Raw genomic sequence first — 25,935 nt, forward strand, 5'->3', positions numbered from 1 at the left:
TCTGCCCAGATACCAGGAGGGCGATTGTGTGTTGAGCTTCCTTAAGAATTTCGAGCAATCTTGCCAAGATTTGGAGATATCTAGAGACTGGTATGTTAAGTTACTGCGTACACAGGTTTCTGGACAGTTGGCCACAATATTAGCCAAAGTGGCTGAGGAAGATTATGATTGGTCTGCATTAGTTTGGGTTATTAAACAATGATTTGGTTATACAAAAGAGCTACTGAGGCAGAATTTTAGAAAAATCAAGAAACTGACTAATGAGAGTTATGCAGCTTTAGCTGACAGGCTGGAATTTTTAGGAGACCAATGGCTGGACTCTTTGAAAATCAGATCTGTAGCAGATATGAGAAAGGCATTGTTTATGGAGCAATTTATGAACTTGGTCCCTTTAGAGTTGAGAAGTTCTTTGCTGGAGAGAGAATTTAAAGACCTCCAATCCCTTGCGCTGAGGACTGACGAAATGTTATCGTTTAGGAAGCCTGAACCAGCGCCTAGAGCCAGAGCAGAGGCGCCTAGAGCAGAGGCACCTAAGAGACAAAGCCAGCCTGATTTTAAAAAGCCTTACTATCAAGAGTATAGGCAGACTACAACTGATCAGCGCAGGAGTTTAGCTCCAAATCAAAGCAGACCCACTTTTGCTTGTTTTAAATGCGGTGGCCCTCATCTACAAAAGGACTGTGGACAATCTCAAGGACCCCCTAGTCAAGCTAGGAAGTCAGATGTTAGGACACCGGTACCTGCGCCACGCAAATCTAAGGGAGGCACACCCAAAGTATCTCTGGTAAGCCCTAACACCCCAGAGAGCCAACAAGTACCAACTCAAAGCCAATCTGTTATGGGTACAGTGCCTAGACAGAATCAACCCAGCGTGGGTACTACCGCTTCACTAACCAGTGATAGACAGGCAGCGGTAAACTACTATGTGCCTCAAATATTAGATGTTCGTGGAGGAGAAGACCAATGGCTGGACTCTTTGAAAATCAGATCTGTAGCAGATGTGAGAAAGGCATTGTTTATGGAGCAATTTATGAACTTGGTTCCTTTAGAGTTGAGGAGCTCTTTGCTTGAGAGAGAATTTAAAGACCTCCAATCCCTTGCGCTGAGGACTGACGAAATGTTATCGTTTAGGAAGCCTGAACCAGCGCCTAGAGCCAGGGTTGTGGCAGAGGCACCTAAGAGACAAAGCCAGCCTGATTTTAAAAAGCCTTACTATCAAGAGTATAGGCAGACTACAACTGATCAGCGCAGGAGTTTAGCTCCAAATCAAAGCAGACCCACTTTTTCCTGTTTCAAATGCGGGGGCCCTCATCTACAAAAGGACTGTGGACAATCTCAAGGACCCCCTAGTCAAGCTAGGAAATCAGATGCTAGAACACTGGTACCTGCGCCACGCAAATCCAAGGGAGGCACACCCAAAGTATCTCTGGTAAGCCCTAACACCCCAGAGAGCCAACTAGTACCAACTCAAAGCCAATCTGTTATGGGTACAGTGCCTAGACAGAATCAACCCAGTGTGAGTACTACCGCTTCACTAACCAGTGATAGACAGGCAACGGTAAACTACTATGTGCCTCAAATATTAGATGTTCGTGGAGGAGAAGAATTAGGAACTATGAGACAGACTCCACAGGGGAAAAAGTATACCCTGATGGACCCAGGTTGTGTGATCCCTGAATCTCAGAAGGAATGGGCTATGAAGACTTACTCTGAGGAGGTGATTTTGCATACTGATGAAGGACAGGTGGTTTTAAATGCTTATAGTGATTCTGGTGCTGAACTTTCTTCTATATCCCGAAAATTTTTGCACCCAGAGCTGATTTTGGACAATTTCAGGTTACCCATTAGGACCTATGGTTCAGGAGAGGCGGGAGAACAACATATTCCTCTCGCGTTCGAGGAATTATCGTTCAAAAATTGGCGTGGTACTAAACTTTGCCTCACTAATGGGGGGAAACCTGACTTCTTGCTGGGAAATGACCTCACTTATTTGAATTTCAAGCAAAGCCAAGAAGGTCTTACTGTTAAGGTGGTCACCCGTTCCCAAAGCCAAAAAGCAGAGACTGGGGGTGGTTCTGATGAAGCTGTCCCTACTACAAACTTAGAACAGCAGCGGCATCTAGTGGCAGAACAAGGTAATGCAGCTAATACAGAAGCAGAAATAGAGGAATCAGTGCCTATGGGGTCAGCTGAGTTTAAAATGAAGCAGATGACTGATCCCTCGCTAGCTTCCTTGAGAACGCAACCAGATGACTATGTTCAAAACCCAATACCACAGCAAGTTAACTTTGTGTGGGGCCAAAATGGACTTTTGTATAGAGAATATCATCCCAAATCAAACTTGAACATGCAACCCACACAACAGCTTGTAGTACCACAGGAATACAGACTGAGGATTCTTGAGTTAGCTCATGACAATCCATCTAGTGGTCACCAAGGTGTGCAAAAAACTTTAAAAAGAATTTCTCAGCATTTTTATTGGCCTGGTATTAATAAAAATGTGAAGGACTATGTCAGTTCTTGTGACTATTGCCAAAGGACTGGTCATCAGACAGATAAAACAAAGTCTGAAATGCAGTTGATGGAGATACCTGATCAAGTTTTCCAGTGTTTGCAAATGGATGTCATGGGACCTTTTGTTCCAACTAAGTCTAAGAAGAAATACATCATTTCTTTCATCTGCCAAGCTAGTAGATGGATTGAGGCTTATGCTTTGAGCAATCTAAAAGCTTCCACCATCGCACACATCATCATAGACTTGTGCTCACGTATTGGAGTACCATCTCAGATAATTTGCGATCAGGCGGGGGCGTTTCGTAGCTCCTTAATGGACAAAATTTGTGAACTTAGTGGAATAGAAATAAAATTTAGCTCCACCTATCATCCTGAAAGTCATGGGTTGATCGAGAGAGGTCAACAAACCTTACTGAGGATGATCAAGACCATGGTACAGGTGTATGGTAACATTTGGGACGAACTGTTACCATTTGCTTTATTTGCTTATCGAAGTTCTGCTCATTCTTCTCTTGGTGGTTTCTCTCCAAGTGAGGTGGTATTTGGGAGGAATCTACAAGGACCTTTGGATTTCCTGAAATCTGATTGGGAAGGTGTGGTGAAAAGCAGCACAGTTCCAGTTGCTGATTTTGTCAGAAATCTGCAAGAAAAACTTTTAGCTGTGCAAGAATTGGCTAAGGACAATTTGCTAAATGCTCAATCAACCCAGAAACTCTACCATGACAGACATTCCAGGCACAGGGAATTTGCTGTGGGAGATTTGGTTCTTGTTTTAAACCCCCTCAGACCTTCTAAGTTAGAAGTTGTCTGAGAAGGTCCAGGGGAAGTGGTACAGAAACTGGGGAATAACAATTATTTAGTAAAAATGTTGAATTCTGATAAAAAGCCTGTAATTTACCATGTCAATAGTTTGAAATTGTATAAAGACAGAACTGCAATGGTTTTGCAATAAAATGTGGCTTGTCATCAGTCTGAAAATGAGCCTGTAGATATGATAGCTGAATTAGAAGATGCTGGCACTTGGTCTGACAATCTTGTTTTGACAGGTACTTCACTCCAGAAGGAAAACCTGTACCAAATCCTAGAAAAGTATCAAGATGTTTTTTCAGATAAGCCAGGTTACACAAATTTGGTTAGTCATGAAATCATCACTACTGATAATCAACCAATTCGGTCTAGTCCATACAGAGCAGTTGGCAATCATGCTCTACGGATTGAACAAGAGATACAAAAGATGTCATCTCTGGATGTAATTGAGGAGTCATCATCCCCATACTTATCTCCAGTGGTTCTGGTTTCGAAAAAAGATTCTACTGGTAAGATCCTCGATGAGATAAGGTTCTGTGTTGATTACAGGAAGTTAAACAGTGTTACTGTTTCAGATCCCTATCCATTGCCTAGAATGGATCATTTAATTGAAAAATTGGCCAAGGCAAATTTTATCAGTATAATCGACTTAAAGAATGCTTACTGGCAGCTTGATTTAGCCGAAAATTCATGAGATAAGACCTTATTTATGGGGGCGTAAATTTACACTCCAAACTGATCATAGAACCTTAGTCTGGTTACAAAATATGAAGTCTCAGAACCAAAAATTGTTAAGATAGAGTTTAGCATTGCAGGATTTTGATTTTGAAGTTCAACATATACCTGGGAAGCTAAATGTGGAGGCAGATGGACTTTCCAGGATGTACTGTGAAGATCCAGATGTTCCTGACCGCTAAAGAAGATGGAAGATAGTTGGAGTAGTTGCTGTGGTTAATAAACTAACATGCTTTTTTTAAATATATCTGAATGGTGTGCCAAAAGATTGTATTGCTGTTATTGTTTGTTATAATCCATACCTAATCATTTACTTTTAGTTGTTTTATCAATTTACTTCAAATTAGCTCAGACTAACTGTTCTGAATTTAGAAGAAATTTAGCGGGGGTGTGTGATGAAGTGTATTTTTCTAATTAGAGATGGGTTATGTAGTCATGTTTTAACCATAGAGAAATCCATTTTGAGTCTGACACAGGCTCAGTTCTGGAAAATTACTAGTAGTTATTTTCAGCTTCATGTCGCCAAGCTTATCGCTGCAGCTGGAGAGAAAAACACAGCAGAGTCAAAATATTTCTAAATTGAATTATAAATAATTCTTTGTTGTTGGTGGGAAAGTAGGGCGTACCCTATGCTAATTCCTTCCTTCGTGATTGGAGAGGTTGGAGAAATTTGCAAGAAGTTGAAAAAGGGACTCTAGAGAGGGAGAGAGAAGAAGAGAGTTTTGGGTATCTGAAAACATGGCGCTGAATATCTTTGATCCAGATGAAGGGACCTGATTTAGCAATATGGACTGCGTAAGAATATAGTTTATTTTCCTTAGTTTATAGCTTAGATTTTGTTTTGTGTTCAATAGTTAAGTTTTATAGAAGGTGCTGAAACGTTATGCTGATGCTTAGAAATGAAATTGTAGAGAAATGTTTTCTTTGTTCACTTAAATAAACTCATGTTGTTTAATAATTGGCCTTTCTAGTCCTTTGAACAGAACAGTTTCCCTATAAATAATGAATTTGGCCTTACGTTACCAAAATTGGGTCACTTAACAGTAAAGATACGGTATTAAGTGGTTTCTTTTTAGTAAAATCGAAACAGACTTAAATACAGGTTGTCCAAGAGTTTATGTCCCGGAACTGTGTTGACTCAAGCAGTTCACTTCAATCGGGAGTGAGGGAAGCCTGGATTTTCCTGTTTCGTGGTTTTTGATCTCATTTATGGGTCCAATTACTGACAACCTCCACTGTGCATCTGCAGCATTTTTTTTTCTAAAGAAGCAAAGTTATTCTACAATTTGATGCCTTTGCTACTTAACAGAATCCTTCTCTCTCCTCATTTCCTTCACACCACACCGATGGATGCCATATACTGCTCTAAAGTCTCCTGTGCCTGATGCCAGACCCACATGCTGAAGGCTCTTTCTTCTTCTTCTTTTTTAATTAAAAACTTGGGATAAGGTAAGAGGTACAGAAGGTAAGGGGGGATATGAGGGGAGAAAAAACGAGGGGGAGGAGAAAGACAAAGGTACTGGAACAATGTAAGCATTGGGTTTTTGGTTAAAACTTGTATCTGTTGTATAATACCACTCAATGTTTTTATAATTTTGATTGACTGGGCCTGGTGCCTGTGAATAACGTGGTGGCACTGCGGGCTAAACCGCAGAAGCCTGTGCTGCAGGGTCAGAAGATCAAGCAGTCGTAAGATCGAATCCACGCGACGGAGTGAGTGCCCGTCGCTTGTCCCAGCTCCCGCCAACCTAGCGGTTCGAAAGCATGCAAATGCAAGTAGATAAATAGGGACCACCTCGGTGGGAAGGTAACAGCATTCTGTGTCTAAATCGCACTGGCCATGTGACCATGGAAGATTGTCTTCGGCAAAAATGCTGGCTCTATGGCTTGGAAACGGGGATGAACACCGCCCCCTAGAGTCAAACACGACTGGACAAAAATTGTCAAGGGGAACCTTTACCTTACAGAAGGTAAGGGGGGGATATGAGGGGAGAAAAAACGAGGGGGAGGAGAAAGACAAAATGTACTGACATCCAATCTATTTATGTTGCAATATCAACTCTGTGATGAGATGGGTTTTTGAGTTAAAATCTTTTAAGGCATATGGGTTTTGTAATTAAGAAATGAGCCAGAGAGGTTCCATCTTGTTTCTTTGTATACAGTAACTTTGCTATGCTGACAGGTTATTTTCTAGGCGAGCAGAGAAAGTGTTATTCTGAGAGCCTGAGAAAGGACTCGGTGTGATTAGATAGATGGGAATTGTTGTGACTCTTTGATAAACCACCGTAACCCAAATAACATCTGGTGCGTATGGGAAAGAAGTCATGTGGTGCAACAGGACTGTTTGCCTAGTAACGAACTCTGATTGGATGACATCGTGGGAAGGTGCGATGAGCCCTTGCCAGTTACTCTTGAAAAAGGAACTTTTTCACTATGGACATTGTCTTTCAAGACCGATCCTTCAGTCATTCGTGACACATGGGACTAACCTTTACTATACTGGATTACCTATGGACTTATGGGATTTTTCCCTAAGGACTATGCATGGACTATTTTCTATGGACTGTTCTATGGAATATTCTTTATGGACTTCTTTTCTTGGAATACTCCATATGGACTATGCTCTTGTAATTTTGTAAGGACTATGGTACATTTACTGGATTTGACTTTTTTAAGGATAATGGGACTTTTACTGAATCTTTCTTTTTAGTACAGGATTCTTGTTCTACAGGATCACTGAGGACTATAGCCTTTTTATAACCTAATTGGATTATTTTGTTTTTACTAATGAATTACTGGACTGGAACCGTTTTTATTCTTTTTAATGGCTTTTTGTGTTTTTGTAAGGTTTTTGAACACTTTTCTATTTTTCATGTTTTCTTTGCCTCACTACATCTTTGTAACTAAGCAGCACAATGCTAGTTTATTTGTTTTGGTTTAATTTGGCTTTGATACTTAGTAACATGCTTATTCTTTAATAAAATAAAGATTATAAAACTCAATTGGTTTTCTGAACAGTACACTTGTCATAGGGTCATCTGAGAGTGCTGCCTCAGCCTAGCTTACTTAGAGTCCTGTCAGTGGTGCAAGTTAAGTCTAAGGACTACAAAGCCCACTTGACCTTTTCCTAATAATATCTGAGAGTACCAGGGTGTTCTTATGTGGGCAGACCTGTGAGAAGGAGTGTTGTATCTTGGCTAGCTGAGTTTGGACTCACTCAGCCCATTTTAGCATGTGCAAACTCCTGATTGCTCTCTGTCCAGGCTTACACGTGTTTTTGGACCCGTGTTTGCTGACATGGTGGCAGCTGCGCGATGGACCACGTGCTGGGTTTTGTAGTACCTCAGGATGACCAATCTTTGTTCTATCTAGCAGCTTGAGTGACTCTGATCCACAAGCTAAGTTTTGATTGCAGAGGGACACTGAGGCTTCAAGGAGCTAAGTGCATCCCTGAGTGTGAACAGTAGCTTCCTAGGAAACGCTGTTTGCCAGCAATTAGGCTGTGGTGAGAGGTGTTAAATCTTCAGGCTGTGGTAATGTGTGTTAGAATCTGGGGTGCTCTTTTAAGAAAGAGATTCCCAGTGGGACAAGCAAACTGTTAGGAAACAATTGGATTTAATCAGTAGGCATGTGCAGGTTGTTACAACGTTGTAGTGAAGTAATTCTAAGATGCATGTCCTTTATTTTTGGAGTGCTGGCTCAGGTCATGCCTAAGATTTTAGGATCTGTCAGGGATGACCCTACCTGTGTAATAGCACCCAAGTTGAGCAGGTCATTTCACAATCTTAGGATTGCATAAATGACTCTGGCTACCTTGTTCTGGGACTTGCATTCAGCTTGTTTTGGCCTAAGCGTACTCCCACTACGATCTTAGGATCTGTCAGGAGTACCTAGCTGCATCTGGCTTGGCCTAGAGTCATGCCCTATGATCTTAGAATATCTATCTGCACCCAGCTCAGTCATTGATCATCTCTGTAACCTTAGGGTTCACAGAGTGGTCACAGTTTTCTTTTCTCTTCCTTTTGGATTTTTCAGTATTTTGGTTTGGCAGCTGTTTGTCCTCTCGCCTATCTTAGGATAGCAGAGTGACAGCAGTTGGTCAAAGGTGCAGAGAATATTTTTAATTTTATTTTGGTTTTGGCAGCTGTCTGTCCCCTTTGCATATCTTAGGATAGCAGAGTGACAGCAGTTGGTCGAAGGTGCAGAGGAGATTTTTAATTTTTTTTCTTTTGTTTTGTTTTTATTGCTGACCTAGCCTAGGCTAGATTGCCAGCAGAACATGGGGGAGCAAGAACAGTCGGCAGCAGTGGACAGAATCTTGGAAGTGGCTTCGGGATTTTTCGAGCAAGCCAAGCAGAAAATTCGGGAAAGAGATTCGCTTATAGAACAACTGTACCAGGAAAACTTACTTTTAAAACGTTTTTTAAGCACAGAATCTGGCTTGATGCAAAGGTTTTTCCAAGCTCAGCAGGGTTCATTTGGGGATTACTGCAACGAGACGCTCCAGACAATTGGGAGCGATCCTGAGATGCAAGATGCTTGTGTGGAAAGAGTTAACGAGGCCCAGTGGAATTCTAATGAGCATTCCAGAGGAGACAGTGATTTATCGCCCGTCCAAACAAAGGATTCACAGGCCCTGGAGTCGCGCGCTGAGGAAGGAATGCAGGAGAAAGAAACATCGCTTCACCTAGCTGTTTCCGTGGAGGAACTAGCATCGGACGACACAAGGGAAAACTGCAGTGCTCCAGAGAATTTCAGTGCATTAGGATGCAACTCAGCACCGCCCTCAGCTCTTTTTCAGAGCCCAGGACAGGTGAGAAGCTCTGAAATAATTCGGGATGAGACTATGGGTTTGCCAGAAGAGGGAGAGCAAGGGATTTTCCAAAACATTAAAGCAATTGCTGTGACTGAGAGCCCTCGCATCAGCTTGGAAGCAACAGCAGTTCAAGGGGGAGTAAGAGACCAGCAGGATGATGTAATAGAGACTCAGCTCAATTCTTTGCCAGGACTTGTGTCAGCAGATCTTGATGCATGTCAGATCTCAAACAACCCCCCTTCTCTTAGCCCCGAGGGAACAGTGAGATCAGACACTGTTAGGTTGGCAGGGACCCCGTGTACTTCATGGCAGTTTGGGAGTAATGAGATTTACCAGGGGGGTGGCCTACTCAGTGAGAAGGCTGGAGGAGTGAAGGTTTTCTCAGAGTCATTGCCAAGTGCCATAGTAGTTGATAGTGGAGCGGTTTTGCAGCATGGACTTTCACATTGTTTCAATAGTACAAGTGAATGTGGAGCTAATTCTGTAAGCTTGCTTAAAGATAGAAAGCTGCATTTGAACCTGTCAGATTGTGAGACTGTTTCTAACACAACCAATGAAGGGGGAAGCGCTAACTTTTTGGGATTACAAAGTACTGATGTTTCTCCAGAGACTGAAATCATATCTGGAAACTTTGGCCCAGTACCACAGTTAACCTTCTCAGAAAGATCTTTAGAAAGAAAAGCAGAGGTTTGGGACCATACTTATTTTCAACAGCCTATTTTCCAAGGAAGTGGTGAGAATGCTGATACTGTTTCTGAGGCTATGCAGAGTACTCCCGAGGGAACTTTGATGCAACAGCGGCCTCTTGTGACCAAACCTGATAGCACAGTTAATTCAGCAATACAGGTATTCAGGGGTGTGGCATTTCTGGACCAAGGTGTGGAAGGCATTGATCAATTTAGCCCAGGACAGATATTGGAGTCTGTGTTAGCTAATCACCAAAACGTCTTCTCGAATTCACCGGGAGAAACTAATGTGGTGAAACATTTTATTACAGTCAATGATGGTTTGACTGCTGTTTCTGTTCCTATGGACCTAGAAGGGACTAAGGGCAATTTAGTGTCTGGAACTGTTGAAAGTCTTATTTCACAAGGAGTGATTGAACCATGTAGAACAGCTGTGTTCAATACTATTTCAATGTGTCAAGGTGAACAGGATGTTAATCCTACAGTGGAATTAGATTTTGGCCAGTTAAATAAGTTCACGGAGACTGAGACAATTCCTACAATCAATGTTGAGACGTTGGTAGAAATTGTTGCAAACACTGAATACATTTCTGTGGTTGGAATAAAAGGAGGTCTTTATCAGATTTTAATTAAAGAGGAACATCGCCCTTATACATCATTTACTTGCCCTCAGGGAATTTACCAACTCAGAAAACTAGCACCTGGAATGAAAAATACCTATGTTACTTTTCAGAAATTGGTTGATGAATTGTTTGGTGATTTATATTACGTGATTGGCTATGTAGACAACCTTGTAGTTCACAGCCCTGATCCAATGTTACATGTAAAACATATAGAAACGGTACTTTGCAGATTGAGGAGCGCAGGATTGAAAGTGCAAATGGATCATTGTGTTTGGTTTGATGGGAAGGTGTCCTATTTAAAATATTTGATTGGAAATAATTGTTCTCTACCTGCGTATTTTAGAGTGAAAGCTATTAATGATTGGCCTGTTCCTACAGAAAGAGAACAGATATTGGTATTTTTAAGATTAGTTGACCATTTCCAAGGATGCATTAATGGTTACAGAGATTTGGTGTCACCTCTAAAGAAATTAATAAGGAAAGCAAGATCTGTTGCAATGCAGTGGACACGAGAATGCAACCAGTCTTTTAAGTGTTTAAAGATGTTACTTATAACAGAACCAATCTTGCAATCAGCTAACTTTGCTAAACCCATGATCATTCAAACTGCTTTTTCAGAACGTGGTTTGAGCGCGATTTTGCTTCAACCAGATGACACTAATTTTTTACACCCCTTAGCTTATGTGGCCAGAAAGTTGAAGGAAAGAGAGAGAAAGTATAACTCTCAGGAGGGAAATGCATATTCAATTTTGTGGGCTCTTCATGTTTTCAGAATATATGGATGTACACGGAAAGTGGTTATTCAAGCAGACAAAAATGCTTTGACATTCTTAGAGAAGCAGAGACATCGAAGCCCAAGATTAATGCAGTGGTATTTCAGATTGCAAAAGTATGATTTTGATGTTGAACATCTACCTGGAAAGAAGGCTTTAATTGCTCACTTTATCTCGAATGTTTAGTGCAGATGCAAGGGGAGAAAATGGCTAGAATTGATAAAGCTCTGATGTTTAATTTTCTTGATATTCTGTATGACAATGTTCCTGAGCATACTTAGAGTGTTTTATCTATTATTACTTCATATCAGTATATTGGTTTGTCAAGTTATTATGATGTTAACCCTGGTTTCACTATTTTACTGTTGGATGACTAGAGTATTATCTGAGCATATGCAGAGTGATGTATTTGATTAATTATACTAACATGTTTGTTCTTCTGTTTTTCAGACTAGTAGAAGTGCCTAACACAATTTTCTCTCATGTATGGTAAATACTGTAATTATAATAGTTCTCATGTAACAATTGTTTTGCTATTTTAGAATTATATTTGAAATGTATTACCTTAGGTTCATGTTAATATCTTTCTCTATTTTGTTACTGCTTAATTATGACATCTCATCTTATTCAGTTATCAAAATTAAAACTTAAATTGTTTGAGAATTTTGTTAATCTTCCGGGGGCTTGCGATGAGATGGGTTTTTGAGTTAAAATCTTTTAAGGCATATGGGTTTTGTAATTAAGAAATGAGCCAGAGAGGTTCCATCTTGTTTCTTTGTATACAGTAACTTTGCTATGCTGACAGGTTATTTTCTAGGCGAGCAGAGAAAGTGTTATTCTGAGAGCCTGAGAAAGGACTCGGTGTGATTAGATAGATGGGAATTGTTGTGACTCTTTGATAAACCACTGTAACCCAAATAACATCTGGTGCGTATGGGAAAGAAGTCATGTGGTGCAACAGGACTGTTTGCCTAGTAACGAACTCTGATTGGATGACATCGTGGGAAGGTGCGATGAGCCCTTGCCAGTTACTCTTGAAAAAGGAACTTTTTCACTATGGACATTGTCTTTCAAGATCGATCCTTCAGTCATTCGTGACACATGGGACTAACCTTTACTATACTGGATTACCTATGGACTTATGGGATTTTTCCCTAAGGACTATGCATGGACTATTTTCTATGGACTGTTCTATGGAATATTCTTTATGGACTTCTTTTCTTGGAATACTCCATATGGACTATGCTCTTGTAATTTTGTAAGGACTATGGTACATTTACTGGATTTGACTTTTTTAAGGATAATGGGACTTTTACTGAATCTTTCTTTTTAGTACAGGATTCTTGTTCTACAGGATCACTGAGGACTATAGCCTTTTTATAACCTAATTGGATTATTTTGTTTTTACTAATGAATTACTGGACTGGAACTGTTTTTATTCTTTTTAATGGCTTTTTGTGTTTTTGTAAGGTTTTTGAACACTTTTCTATTTTTCATGTTTTCTTTGCCTCACTACATCTTTGTAACTAAGCAGCACAATGCTAGTTTATTTGTTTTGCTTTAATTTGGCTTTGATACTTTATAACATGCTTATTCTTTAATAAAATAAAGATTATAAAACTCAATTGGTTTTCTGAACAGTACACTTGTCATAGGGTCATCTGAGAGTGCTGCCTCAGCCTAGCTTACTTAGAGTCCTGTCAGTGGTGCAAGTTAAGTCTAAGGACTACAAAGCCCACTTGACCTTTTCCTAATAATATCTGAGAGTACCAGGGTGTTCTTATGTGGGCAGACCTGTGAGAAGGAGTGTTGTATCTTGGCTAGTTGAGTTTGGACTCACTCAGCCCATTTTAGCATGTGCAAACTCCTGATTGCTCTCTGTCCAGGCTTACACGTGTTTTTGGACCCGTGTTTGCTGACAAACTCGACTTTCCGCTTTTCTCCTATTTGATTGCCCTTCAGGTTTTAAGTTACATTTACATCCTAGTTTTAATCTATGTTATTCAAGTGCTATCTGGTGACTCAAGCCATTTATATAATATATCCCATCGCTTTTTGTATTGGACAGTCTTTCAACACTTCTGATAAGATATCTAATTTCTGCCACTTCCCATATATTCTCAATGAGTTCCTTTTGTTTCGGTTTCACCGATTTCTTCCAATTCTTGGCATAAAGAATTCTGGCTGCAGTGACGATATATATAACTAAGTAATTCTTTGTCTTACCTATATTGCCTGGTATAATACTCAGTAGAAATAGTTTTGGGGTTAGTGGAACCTTACAAAGCAATATTTTTTGTAACAGAGTATGCACTGATATCCAGTATTGTTTCGCTACTCTGCAAGTCCACCACATATGGTAAAAACTTCCCCCATGTGCTTCACACCCCCAACAAACATTTGACACATCTGTATAAATCTTTGATATTTTTTCCGGAGTCATATGCCACCTGTAAAACATCTTTTATATATTCTCCTTGAAATTAACCAATTTTGTGAGCTTTATAGTATTTTGCCATATCTGCAACCATTGATCAATATCAATATATGTCCTATATTTTGTGCCCACCTAATCATACATTCTTCAACTATCTCATCTTGTATTTTAAATTCTAACAAATAATCATACATTTTCTTAATTACTTTATCTTTTGAACCCAGCAGAAGTTTATCAAATATCATTTGTTCTGGGTAAAAACCCTCTATTTTATCTTTTCTATACCTAGATTCCACTTGTGCTCTGGACCATCAGTCTGTATATATATATATATATAGTGTCTCTAGCTCTTCTTTAGACCTTAGGCGCTTTCTTCTAGTTGTCATCCCCTGTTGGCTTTCCCATAATTACAAGCCAAAGGCACCTCTTCTTTGCTAATAGTTCAAGGTACTATGTGGCTTTAAAACGTCTTTCTATTGAAGAAGAGAAAATAGAAAAATAGGAGAAGGATGAAGTAGAGGAAGAGGAGGAGGACAGACACTAGTGGGATGGATATAAGCAATTATATATTTCAGCTTTTGGACATAATATCAATTTATCATCATCCACAACAACAACAACAACAACAACAACAACAACAACAACATCATCATCATCTTTGAATCAAAATTAAATGGGGGAAATACAATCAAAGCCATAAACATATGTGCCATTCCAGTAATTAGATACCCAGTGGAATAATAGATTGGACTCAAAACAAATTAGAAGAATTGGATTAAAAACCATGGAAACTAACACATCATACATTACATCCAAAAAGTGATGTGGACAGATTATATTTACCATGACAAATTGGAGGCTATGGATTACTGCAAATACAGGAGGTAGTAGAGGAAGAAAAAAGAAGCCTAAATGATTATATCACTACAAACAGAGAAAAATTACTGAAACCAGTGAAAATGGAGAATATTTTGAAAACAACAGAAACCGAGGCTCAGTGTAAGAAACAACAATTTGGAAAGAAATTAAAGAGCTGGAAAAAGAAACCACTGCATGGGCAGCACCTGAGAAATATTGATGGAAAGCATTATCATCATTCAGCATGGGAATGGCTAAAACTTAAGAAAGAAACTGAAGGCTTGATTTTTGCTGCACAAGAACAAGCACTCCAAACCAACGTGATGAAAGCTAAGAACTTTCTTAGTGTAGACTCTACCAAGATGAAACTATGTCACACCTTGTCATGATCATGAGTATGTGGTTTAAAGCATGTAATTTGAATGGTTTATGTAGTCATGAGAAATGTAATACGGATTCAAAATGGTTCTATGTAAGGTTAATTTTAAGCGCTGAAGAGGCTGTAAGAATGTTTTTCTGAGCCTGGGATGGCAAGGACAAGATAAGGAGTGAAGTCACAACATTCCAGCTTAATTGGGAAGAAGATTAGAAGAGGAAAACAACAGCTGCATTCCCATGAGAAAGAGAGGTGGAGAGAGACTTTACAGCCCCTAAATTATAATTGGTCAACACCTCGGAGGATGAAGAAGAAGGGTGGAGTTTAGCAAGTAGAAAATGGAGATTTTGCCATGTGGAGAGTTCCTTAGTTTAGAGAGGCTTTGGATGAAGGAGGTGAGAATGTAGGAACAACAGAAAGAAGAAAGGGGGCTTATACCCTTTGCCTACCCTGAATAAAGCTTTTTAAGAGATTTTAGTTAATTTTTACTTAGCTGGAACTTGTTATTCATTTTAACTGCAATATTCTTAGAAAATGTAATCTATGCTGTGCTTATGAAACAAACTGAATTTTCTATGAAACTTTATTTTTCCAATTAAAAAATTAATCTTAAAAATCTACAGGATTGGTCTCTTGAACAGCAAGTCTGCTGAGCTTGCTTCCAGGGAGTAGCAAGGCCACAATATTGCTATCAGAGTCTTAATTTTCTGAGCTTTAGTGAGTCTTAAGGGACTACAAAGCCCAGGTATCTGTACTTGCTAAATACAAGTAAGAGCAGGAGTGAACCTTTTAGGCCAGACTTGTCGGAAAGGATCTATGCTACATCCTAGCTGAAGGTTAATAGGACTCCACCCAGCTGAAAGGGGTACATAGATACCTGGAGGCTCTCTGGCCAAAGGAGCAGTGCTCCCTGGAGGGAGGCTGGTTGTAGCGTTCAGCCCTGCCCTCACCTGTCCGTCACAGCTGGGCAGTGGAACAGCAGCCAATGAGGGGACGGAAGGTGGTGCTAAAGGGGGAGGAGCTGGGATATAAAGGGGTGTGTGTGGTGTTTGAGAAGGGATTTGGAGTGGAATTTGAGAAAGTTAGAGATTAGTGTGTCTGTGGGCCTGTGAGCCAAAGAGTCAGTGAGAGAAGAGTCTGTGTGTGTCATTGAGTGAGAGACCTTGATTAACCACTTGTGATTTAACTATTTTATTTTATTAATCAAATAAACAAGTTTAAGTTTTAAAGAAACACATTCAGTGATTTATTGGTATTGAAACAGCAATACCTGGTGGCAGCAATTTGAGAAGAAGAGTGAGCATCCCCTGGAGGCCTGAGATAATAGAGGCTCCAGCGTGCTCGCTACACTGGTCATGACACACCTCATCTTTGAATGTCCAAAGATTGCACAGATTACAAAGTTAGACATGATAGAGTGGCAAAGTTAGTGCACTGGTGTCACGTTCCCAGGGGTTACAACAGCAGAGTCCGATAAGCCAGTCATCAGATGCTATAGCTCTTGGACATCTAGTAACAAAAGGGGTACAGGGCTCAGCAGACCCTGATGAGGGACCACGACAGGCTGCTGCAAAGGTACTGGAACAATGTAAGCATTTAGCAGATACAGTACTTGGGTTTTTGGTTAAAACTTGTATCTGTTCTTAATACCACTCAATGTTTTTATAATTTTGATTGACTGGGCCTGATGTCTTTGAATAATAGTCTTTAATTCTTGCCGGAGAAACTGAAATTACTGTACAAGCACATATACAAAAAACATCACATGAAAATGAAAGCTAGAAAATGATATGAATATAATTTGTACAAAATTGTACCTCATTTAAGACAAGTTGGGTGGGGAAAAAAGGGAGCATATATTCATATAATTATAATTAATGATAAAGCTGGTACTGAATTTCACTTACAAGCCTTGTTATATCGGGCTTCATAGCTGAAACTTGTATTCTGAGTTCTGACTCCACATTTTTCAAATGGTTTCTACACTTATTTTTAAGACAAACAAGAGCAGAGATTGATTTTTCACAAAAGCATGTTGTTACGAAAGGCATCAATACTTTCATAGCCCTCTTTGACATCTTTGGAAAATCTGCTTGTAGGTGAGCCCAGAAATTTAGAAGGGACTATTTCCTGAATAGCAATTTCAGAGCACCATCAGTGGATATTTCTATGAGTTTGTTTTCCTCTGCTACTGTGACCCCTCTAGTTCATAGACATAACTGAAAAGGGATCTATAACCCAGTTTTTGTTTGCTTCAGGAACAGGAAAATATTCACAGAAAGTATGCTGCAAATCTTCCAAATGTCGTGAGATGTGATGTGTTCTCCTCAGACAATTCTTTACCAATGGAACCAGGGAAAGTTGTGTGGTTTGGAAATGTCTCATAGTTTCAGTGTGATAGGTGATGGTGCCACAATTCCAACTTTTTGATCATTTCTTCAATCTTGTCTTCAACTTGAAAAACTGTGACCTTTTCTGCTTGAAAATTTAAGTTAAGCATATTTAAATGGATGAGGATATTTGACAGATATGAACATTCAACTAATCAGGAAAAAAATCTGTCAAATGATTGCTGAGGTGAAATTGCTTCTCCATGTGGAATAATCTTATCTCTCAGTTCCCAAAAATGAGACAAAGCTACCTTGTGATAGACAGCACAGCAAAAGTTGGTGGTGTTCACTGTCTATATCTTTGCAAAGCTGCTCGAAGTCTTTAATTCAGTGATTTGCTTTTTATAAAATAGACAATTTTAACTGATACATTTAAAGTCTGTTTTAGTTTTTATATCTCCTTAGTAACTAGAACTTCCCTATGTATGTGCAACAGTGCCAAGTCATCAATGGTATGATTTCTTTAATCCATGCTACAAATCCAGTAAGTTTTCCAGACAATGCTTGTGCCCCATCTATGCTATCTATCTATCTATCTATCTATCTATCTATTTATTTATTTAGTTAGTTAGTTAGTCAGTCAGTTTGTTTTTGTTTGTTTTTGTTTATTTATTTGTTTTGTTTGATTGTTTTGTTTGTTTACTTACCATTCATCTGGCTATCAAGGCTACTTTGAGCAGTTTACAATATTCCAACGCATTTCAACCAATCCATATCATGAGATGTTATAAACTGTTAAGCTGATTATAAGCTGTTAAATACTTCTTCAGCTGTAGTGTGTATTAATGAGGAGATGAACAGTATGACTTTGAAAATATTTACCTGATGCTTATATCTAATGCAGCACAGTAAGTTTGCTTTGTTATGTCTGTGCTTTCATCCAATTGCAGTGCAAAGTACAGGGACATGTGAAGTCTTTCTAATAATTGTTCTTTGACATTGGCTGAGAAACCATTTATTTGCTTCTGGTGTCATTCAACAAAGATATTAAGGAAAGGTCCTTGGCAGGTTTCTTGTTGATCAATGCGGAAACCATGATTGATTGACTGACTGATTGATTGATTGATTTAAATTATATGCCGCCCACTCTACCCAAAGGTCTCTGGGTGGCTTACAACAATTAAAATACAATTAAAGTAGAATAAAAAGATAAAACAATTAAAATACAATTAAATAGATACTCTAAAAATTGCAGTCAGGACCCACAGTTGATATTATTTCAATTAAAATCCTTCTGGAACAGGAAGGTTTCGACTTGATGCCGAAATGTCATCAGCGTCGGCGCCAGACAAATCTCAGTCGGGAGGGCATTCCATAGTCTGGGGGCAGCTGCCGAAAAGGCCCTTTGTCTACAAGCTGTGCGTGTCATTGAGGGACGGCTCTTTCAAAAGGGCCCCCTGGCTAGATTTTAACTGCCGGGTAGGTTCATATGGAAGGAGGCGGTCCTTCAGGTATCCAGGGCCCAAGCTGTTTAGGGCTTTATATGTCAAAACAAGCACTTTGAATTGGGCCCAGTTAGCAACTGGTATCCAATGTAACTTAAACAGAATCGGCTTGGCATGTTCCCTAGCGGCCCCACCACTCACCAGCCACGCAGCTCAATTCTGGACCACCTGCAGTCGCCAGACCATCTTCAAAGGCAGCCCCACATAGAGCGTATTGCAGTAATCTATGCAAGATGTTACCAGTGCATGTGTAACTGTCATGAGACTCTGCTCATCCAGGTAGGGCCATAGCTGGTATAATTTCTGCAGCTGAAGGAAGGCGCCCCTGGCTACCGAGTCCACCTGGGCTTCCAGAGTTAGACTGGGGTCCAGGAGCACCCCCAGGCTGTGGACCCTGTCACTTAGGGGGAGTGTAACCCCATTCAGGGCAGAGAAATGGCCCTCCAGCCTGTCCGGCGAAGCACCCACTAACAGCACTTCCGTCTTGTCTGGACTGAGTTTCAATTTATTAACCCTCATCCAGTCCATTATCAGGTTCAGACACGAGTTCAGCACAGATAATATAAGTTCTTCAGCTGTTGTGTGTGTTTCTGGTTTTTGCTATTAGTTGTGAAACTTCAAATGAGACTGTCATTCCATTTTCATTGTTATAACCAGTTGCAGTCTTCTTCTTTTTACCATTTTCTTACTTTCCCAAAGCTCATGCTCCTTACTTTTGAACAACTTGATGCTCTTTGTGGCATGTTCTTTATGTTTAGCATCTAGATATCTTTGCAATTTTGATGGTTTCATGGCCTTGTTGGACAATATCTCACCACACAACACACACTGTGGCAGTTGCTTGTCTTCAGGAAGCCAATTGACAGATGTTCCTTGTTATAATGGCGACACTTTTTAATATTTATTTATTTATTTATTTACAATATTTTTTAGCCGCGCCATTGCCAGTGGCTTCTGGAAGGGGCTTCATTTTCCTTTCATCAACATCATCCATTCTTTTATGTTTCAAATTCAGCCAGTGATCTACTCTGAGGCTCAGCCAAAATGTATTGTTACAAAATTAACTATGATAATATTGAAAAATCATTTTGCCCATCAATGACCAAATGGTTATATCAGCAGAAATTGAAAAAGAAACACAATCACAAAGGCCATCTGAGCACTCATTCACACTGACACTGACTGACTCCGACTCTCTTCCCATGGCTTCTGTCTGTGCAGTAGCAAGAAATATCACACACTGTCTCTCAGCCACTCAGCAACATTCACTGGCATATTCTCACCATGGGCAGAAATATCAAACAGTTATTTGCTATCAGTTATTTTTAAAACTAATTTTTACTTTTGTTTGTTTTTAATGGAACCGGTAGGTTAGAAAAGCCATGTTTCACACAAAGAAACAAAATTAAAATTTTGTTCTATATTTCCTTCTCTTTCTTGCTTTCATTTATTCATTATTATTTTTCCATTTTAAATGCAAAAGAACATAACATTTCCTCTAGCCTTCACAGACTCTCTGTGGGGACATCGTGGTCCCCCAGGAGTCTACGTACCACAGGCTAAGAACCTATACTTTAGATGGAAGGCCTTCATTTATGTCCTCTCCTGCAATCTGAAACAGCACTAGCGGAAACATGATCTATGCACCTCAGTGAAAACTGGGTCTATATCTCATGATTATTGTGAAGATGACTCTAGCAAAAAACATTAATGCCACCTTGAGCTTCCTGGGATATAAATTTAATTACAGTGGTGCCTCGCTTAACGAGCGCACCGTTTAATGACGAATCCGCATAGCGACGCGTTTTTTGCGATCGCTAATGTGATCGCATTGCGATGTTCTGAATAGGGTAAACATCGCATTGCGATGATCGGTAAGCATTTCGCTTACCGATCTTCGCATTGCGGTGTTTTGGAACAGCTGATTGGCGGTTCCAAAATGGCCACCGGATCAACAAAATGGCCACCCGCAGCGTTTTCGCGCCGATTCCTCGCTTACCGAGGTGGCAAAAATAGCGGCCGGATTGACGATTCCCGCTTAGCAGTGAGTTTTGTCCCCATAGGAACGCATTAAATGGAGTTTAATGTGTTCCTATGGGTTCCCCCCTGCATAGTGACGTTTCTAGATAGCGATGTTTTTCCTGGAACGGATTAACGTCGCTATGCGGGGCACCACTGTAATAATAAAACATATTCAAATGTCGAGGAATACAAGAGGAAGAGCAAACAATTTTTTCCCAAGCTGGATGTCAACCAGATTGGCTACCTCCAGCTGGCTACCTCTAGTATAGTTACCAATTCCAATGCTTTGGAATGGAGCAAGCTGCAAATCTAATCTAGTCATCTAATCAATAGCTATCCAATTAAAAGAACACTCTAGCCTCTAGCATATATCAAGAACTGTCAAGGGTTTGTAAATGTGTTCCCAGTGGTTTCCTCTCATCCTTCTCCAGAACAGAGCTTCCAGGTCACTCTGTATTCTGGCTATCTTGTGCCCATCCTTTGCACTAACTATTTTTGCCATCTGTTTTCCTCATAACAATACAAGAATCAACTGCCCTGGTAGACTGTATAATATATAGCCCACTGTACCACTTGTGAAGCTTTCCTTATTTCCTCCCCTTATTTGCACCCCTCGTGTTGAATTTATAAATGCCTTACTTCCCACTACACTCAAGTCTTGGTGCAAAGAGGGGGAGAGCCATCTGGCACCAGGAACTGAAATAAAAAAAATATGAACCAATGTACCAGTCCAAAGAGTATCAGAAAGTAGCCTGCTTTTTGTTTCTGTGTGCATGTGTTTGCCTAAGCTGGTCTTTATAGGACCACAATACAAAGGGCACATTGACATTACAAACTGTAATGACTTTTATGTCAATTTAACTGCAATAGCAACTAATGAAGTATTCTCAAAATTGTGCTCTGGAGAGAATACTGAGAATTCTGCCACAGAAACTGTATTTCATTCTCTTATAAAATTACAACTTTCAAAGTCCTAAATGACTAGGAATGATATTAAAGAAGCTAAGTCTCTAAAATGGAGATAGCCTTATATTACATTGTCACTGGCCTCCCTAAGGTGGTATCACCTGCATCCCAACAAACTCACCTGCCCCAGGATATTGTGTGCATATTGAAAGAATGGAAAGAAATTGAACTGGGGGATTCTCCACCTCCACCTCCATGTAGCTGTTAAAAAATCAGACCTGGAATTGTACTCTGAGTTCAACTCAATCCTGATCCAAACTCTTTACCATACAAAATAATAGAGGACATGAGATGGTACATTGACAGTAGAGAAAAACCACATTTCTGAAAGTTCCCTGCAAAAAGAGAAGTAACAAGGCCAGGAATGGACTGCATCAGAACATTTCTTTCTGATTTGCTCAATTTCTTCTTCCAGATAGATTTTGGGGAGTATTAAAAGGATTGCTGCCTTGTCGTGGCGAAGGGGCTTGAGTAACTCAGAGAAGCTATGGGCTATGCCGTGTAGGGACACCCAAGACGGACAGGACATAGTGGAGAGTTCCGACTAAACGCAATCCACCTGGAGTAGGAAATGGCAAGCCACTCCAGTATCTTGGCCAAGAACGCCCCATGATCAGAAACAAAAGGCTAAAAGATATGACGCTGGAAGATGGGCCCCTCAGGTCGGAAGGCGTCCAACATGCTACTGAGGAAGAGTGGAGGACAAGTACAAGTAGCTCCAGAGCTAATGAAGTGGTTGGGCCAAAGCCGAAAGGACGCTCAGCTGTGGACGTGCCTGGAAGTGAAAGGAAAGTCCAATGCTGCAAAGAAAAATACTGCATAGGAACCTGGAATGTAAGATCTATGAACCTTGGTAAGCTGGAGGTGGTCAAACAGGAGATGGCAAGAATAAACATCGACATCCTGGGCATCAGTGAACTAAAATGGACAGGAATGGGCGAATTCAGCTCAGATGATTATCATATCTACTATTGTGGGCAAGAATCCCGTAGAAGGAATGGAGTAGCCCTCATAGTCAACAAAAGAGTGGGAAAAGCTGTAATGGGATACAATCTCAAAAATGATAGAATGATGTCAATACGAATCCAAGGCAGACCTTTCAACATCACAATAATCCAAGTTTATGCACCAACCAGCATTGCTGAGGAGACTGAAATTGAACAATTCTATGAAGATTTACAACACCTTCTAGAACTGACACCAAAGAAAGATGTTCTTCTCATTCTAGGGGACTGGAATGCTAAAGTAGGGAGCCAAGAGATAAAAGGAACAACAGGGAAGTTTGGCCTTGGAGTTCAGAATGAAGCAGGACAAAGGCTAATAGAGTTTTGTCAAGAGAATAAGCTGGTCATCACAAACACTCTTTTCCAACAACACAAGAGGCGACTCTATACATGGAAATCACCAGATGGGCAATATCAAAATCAGATTGATTATATTCTCGGCAGCCAAAGATGGAGAAGCTCTATACAGTCAGCAAAAACAAGACCTGGAGCTGATGGTGGCTCTGATCATCAGCTTCTCATAGTAAAATTCAAGCTTAAACTGAAGAGAGTAGGAAAAACCACTGGGCCACTCAGGTATAATCTAAACCAAATCCCTTATGAATACACAGTGGAAGTAAGGAACAGATTTAAGGAACTAGATTTGGTGGACAGAGTGCCTGAAGAACTTTGGATAGAGGCTCGTAACATTGTCCAGGAGGCAGCAACGAAAACCATCCCAAAGAAAAGGAAATGCAAGAAAGCAAAGTGGCTGTCCAACGAGGCCTTGGAAATAGCAGAGAGGAAAAGGGAAACAAAATGCAAGGGAGATAGGGAAAGTTACAGAAAATTGAATGCAGACTTCCAAAGAATAGCAAGGAGAGACAAGAGGGCCTTCTTAAATGAACAATGCAAAGAAATAGAGGAAGATAACAGAAAAGGAAAGACCAGAGATCTGTTCAGGAAAATTGGAGATATTAGAGGAACATTTTGCGCAAAGATGAACATGATAAAAGACAAAAATGGGAGGGACCTAACAGAAGCAGAAGACGTCAAGAAGAGGTGGCAAGAATACACAGAGGAATTATATCAGAAAGATTTGGATATCCCGGACAACCCAGACAATGTAGTTGCTGACCTTGAGCCAGACATCCTGGAGAGCGAAGTCAAGTGGGCCTTAGAAAGCCTGGCAAACGACAAGGCCAGTGGAGGTGATGGCATCCCAGTTGAACTATTTAAAATCTTGAAAGATGATGCTGTTAAGGTGCTACATTCAATATGCCAGCAAGTTTGGAAAACTCAACAGTGGCCAGAGGATTGGAAAAGATCAGTCTACATCCCAATCCCAAAGAAAGGCAGTGCCAAAGAATGCTCCAACTACCGTACAATTGCACTCATTTCGCACACTAGCAAGGTTATGCTCAAAATCCTGCAAGGTAGGCTTCAGCAGTATGTGGACCGAGAACTTCCAGAAGTACAAGCTGGATTCCGAAGAGTCAGAGGAACTCGAGACCAAATTGCTAACTTGCGCTGGATTATGGAGAAAGCCAGAGAGTTCCAGAAAAATATCTACTTCTGCTTCATTGACTATGCGAAAGCCTTTGACTGTGTGGACCACAGCAAACTATGGCAAGTTCTTAAAGAAATGGGAGTGCCTGACCACTTTATCTGTCTCCTCAGAAACCTATATGTGGGACAGGAAGCAACAGTTAGAACTGGTCATGGAACAACTGAGTGGTTCAAAATTGGGAAAGGAGTACGGCAAGGCTGTATATTGTCCCCCAGCTTATTTAACTTATATGCAGAATACATCATGCGGAAGGCTGGACTGGAAGAAACCCAAGCCGGAATTAAGATTGCCGGAAGAAATATCAACAACCTCCGATATGCAGATGATACCACTCTGATGGCAGAAAATGAGGAGGAATTAAAGAACCTTGTAATGAGAGTGAAAGAGGAGAGTGCAAAAAACGGTCTGAAACTCAACATCAAAAAAACTAAGATCATGGCCACTGGTCCCATCACCTCCTGGGAAATAGAAGGGGAAGATATGGAGGCAGTGTCAAATTTTATCTTCCTGGGCTCCATGATCACTGCAGATGGAGACAGCAGCCCTGAAATTAAAAGACGCCTTCTTCTTGGGAGGAGAGCGATGACAAATCTTGACAGCATCTTGAAAAGCAGAGACATCACCTTGCCAACAAAAGTCCGAATAGTCAAAGCTATGGTTTTTCCTGTCGTGATGTATGGAAGTGAGAGCTGGACCATAAAGAAAGCAGACCGCCGAAGAATTGATGCCTTTGAATTGTGGTGCTGGAGGAGGCTCTTGAGAATCCCCTGGACTGCAAGGAGAACAAACCTATCAGTTCTAAAGGAAATCAACCCTGAGTGCTCACTGGAAGGACAGATCCTGAAGCTGAGGCTCCAGTACTTTGGCCATCTCATGAGAAGAAAAGAGTCCTTGGAAAAAACCTTGATGTTAGGAAGGTGTGATGGCAAGAGGAGAAGGGGACGACCGAGGATGAGATGGCTGGACAGTGTCTGCGAAGCAACCAACATGAACCTGACACAACTCCGGGAGGCAGTAGAAGACAGGAGGGCCTGGCGTGCTCTGGTCCATGGGGTCACGAAGAGTCGGACACGACTAAACGACTAAACACACACACACATTAAAAGGACATTTCCTACTTCAAATCTTTCACCACCTCAGTAATAGACCTCCTATTTTCTCTCCTGTATGCTTAAGTCTAGCTTCATATATTGTCTTTGTATGTTTGGAGTGACAGGGAACATCATGCCGTACTGCTATGTAAGCTATGAGAAAGAAACTGCTCAACATGATACTAATGTATGTTTCAAAGATGGAATCTTTATGAAAACTTCTCTATATTGTTGTTTACAATGTGTTCATAGACATTAGCTATGACAACAAAGGTACAAGAATTTGGTCCCTAGTACCTACTCTGGAGGGACGTGGTGGCGCTGCGGGCTAAACCGCAGAAGCCTGTGCTGCAGGGTCAGAAGACCAAGCAGTCGTAAGATCGAATCCACGCGACGGAGCGAGCGCCCGTCGCTTGTCCCAGCTCCCGCCAACCTAGCGGTTCGAAAGCATGCAAATGCAAGTAGATAAATAGGGACCACCTCGGTGGGAAGGTAACAGCGTTCCGTGTCTAAGTCGCACTGGCCATGTGACCACGGAAGATTGTCTTCGGACAAAAACGCTGGCTCTATGGCTTGGAAACGGGGATGAGCACCGCCCCCTAGAGTCGAACACGACTGGACAAAAAATTGTCAAGGGGAACCTTTACCTTTACCTTTTTACCTACTCTGGACACGCAAAGACACATCAACACACCCACTCACCCAGCTTACCTCACAGGAAGCAATGCAATGAATGGCTTTTGGATCAGGATGCCACTTCAGTCTTCCAGTGCACACAATGTTCTATGAAGAGGAAAAAAACAGAGCTTTACAGGGTTCAGAATGCAAGGTGTAGCATGGCAC

At 40.7% G+C, this 25,935-nt stretch overlaps 1 protein-coding gene across 2 annotated transcripts in view; it reads right to left on the reverse strand.

The window, feature by feature from the left end:
• The window catches only part of PAPPA2 (pappalysin 2), a 435,383-nt gene that overhangs the window by 42,060 nt on the left and 367,388 nt on the right, over positions 1-25,935 (reverse strand). For both annotated transcript variants that reach the window (XM_072998203.2, XM_072998204.2), the window contains exon 20: positions 25,804-25,875. In XM_072998203.2, the coding sequence (XP_072854304.2) occupies positions 25,804-25,875 (72 nt within the window). The remainder of the gene's footprint in view (positions 1-25,803; positions 25,876-25,935) is intronic.

The sequence above is a fragment of the Pogona vitticeps genome, chromosome 4 (assembly GCF_051106095.1).
Source record: "Pogona vitticeps strain Pit_001003342236 chromosome 4, PviZW2.1, whole genome shotgun sequence".
NCBI classification, from domain to species: Eukaryota; Metazoa; Chordata; class Lepidosauria; order Squamata; family Agamidae; genus Pogona; species Pogona vitticeps.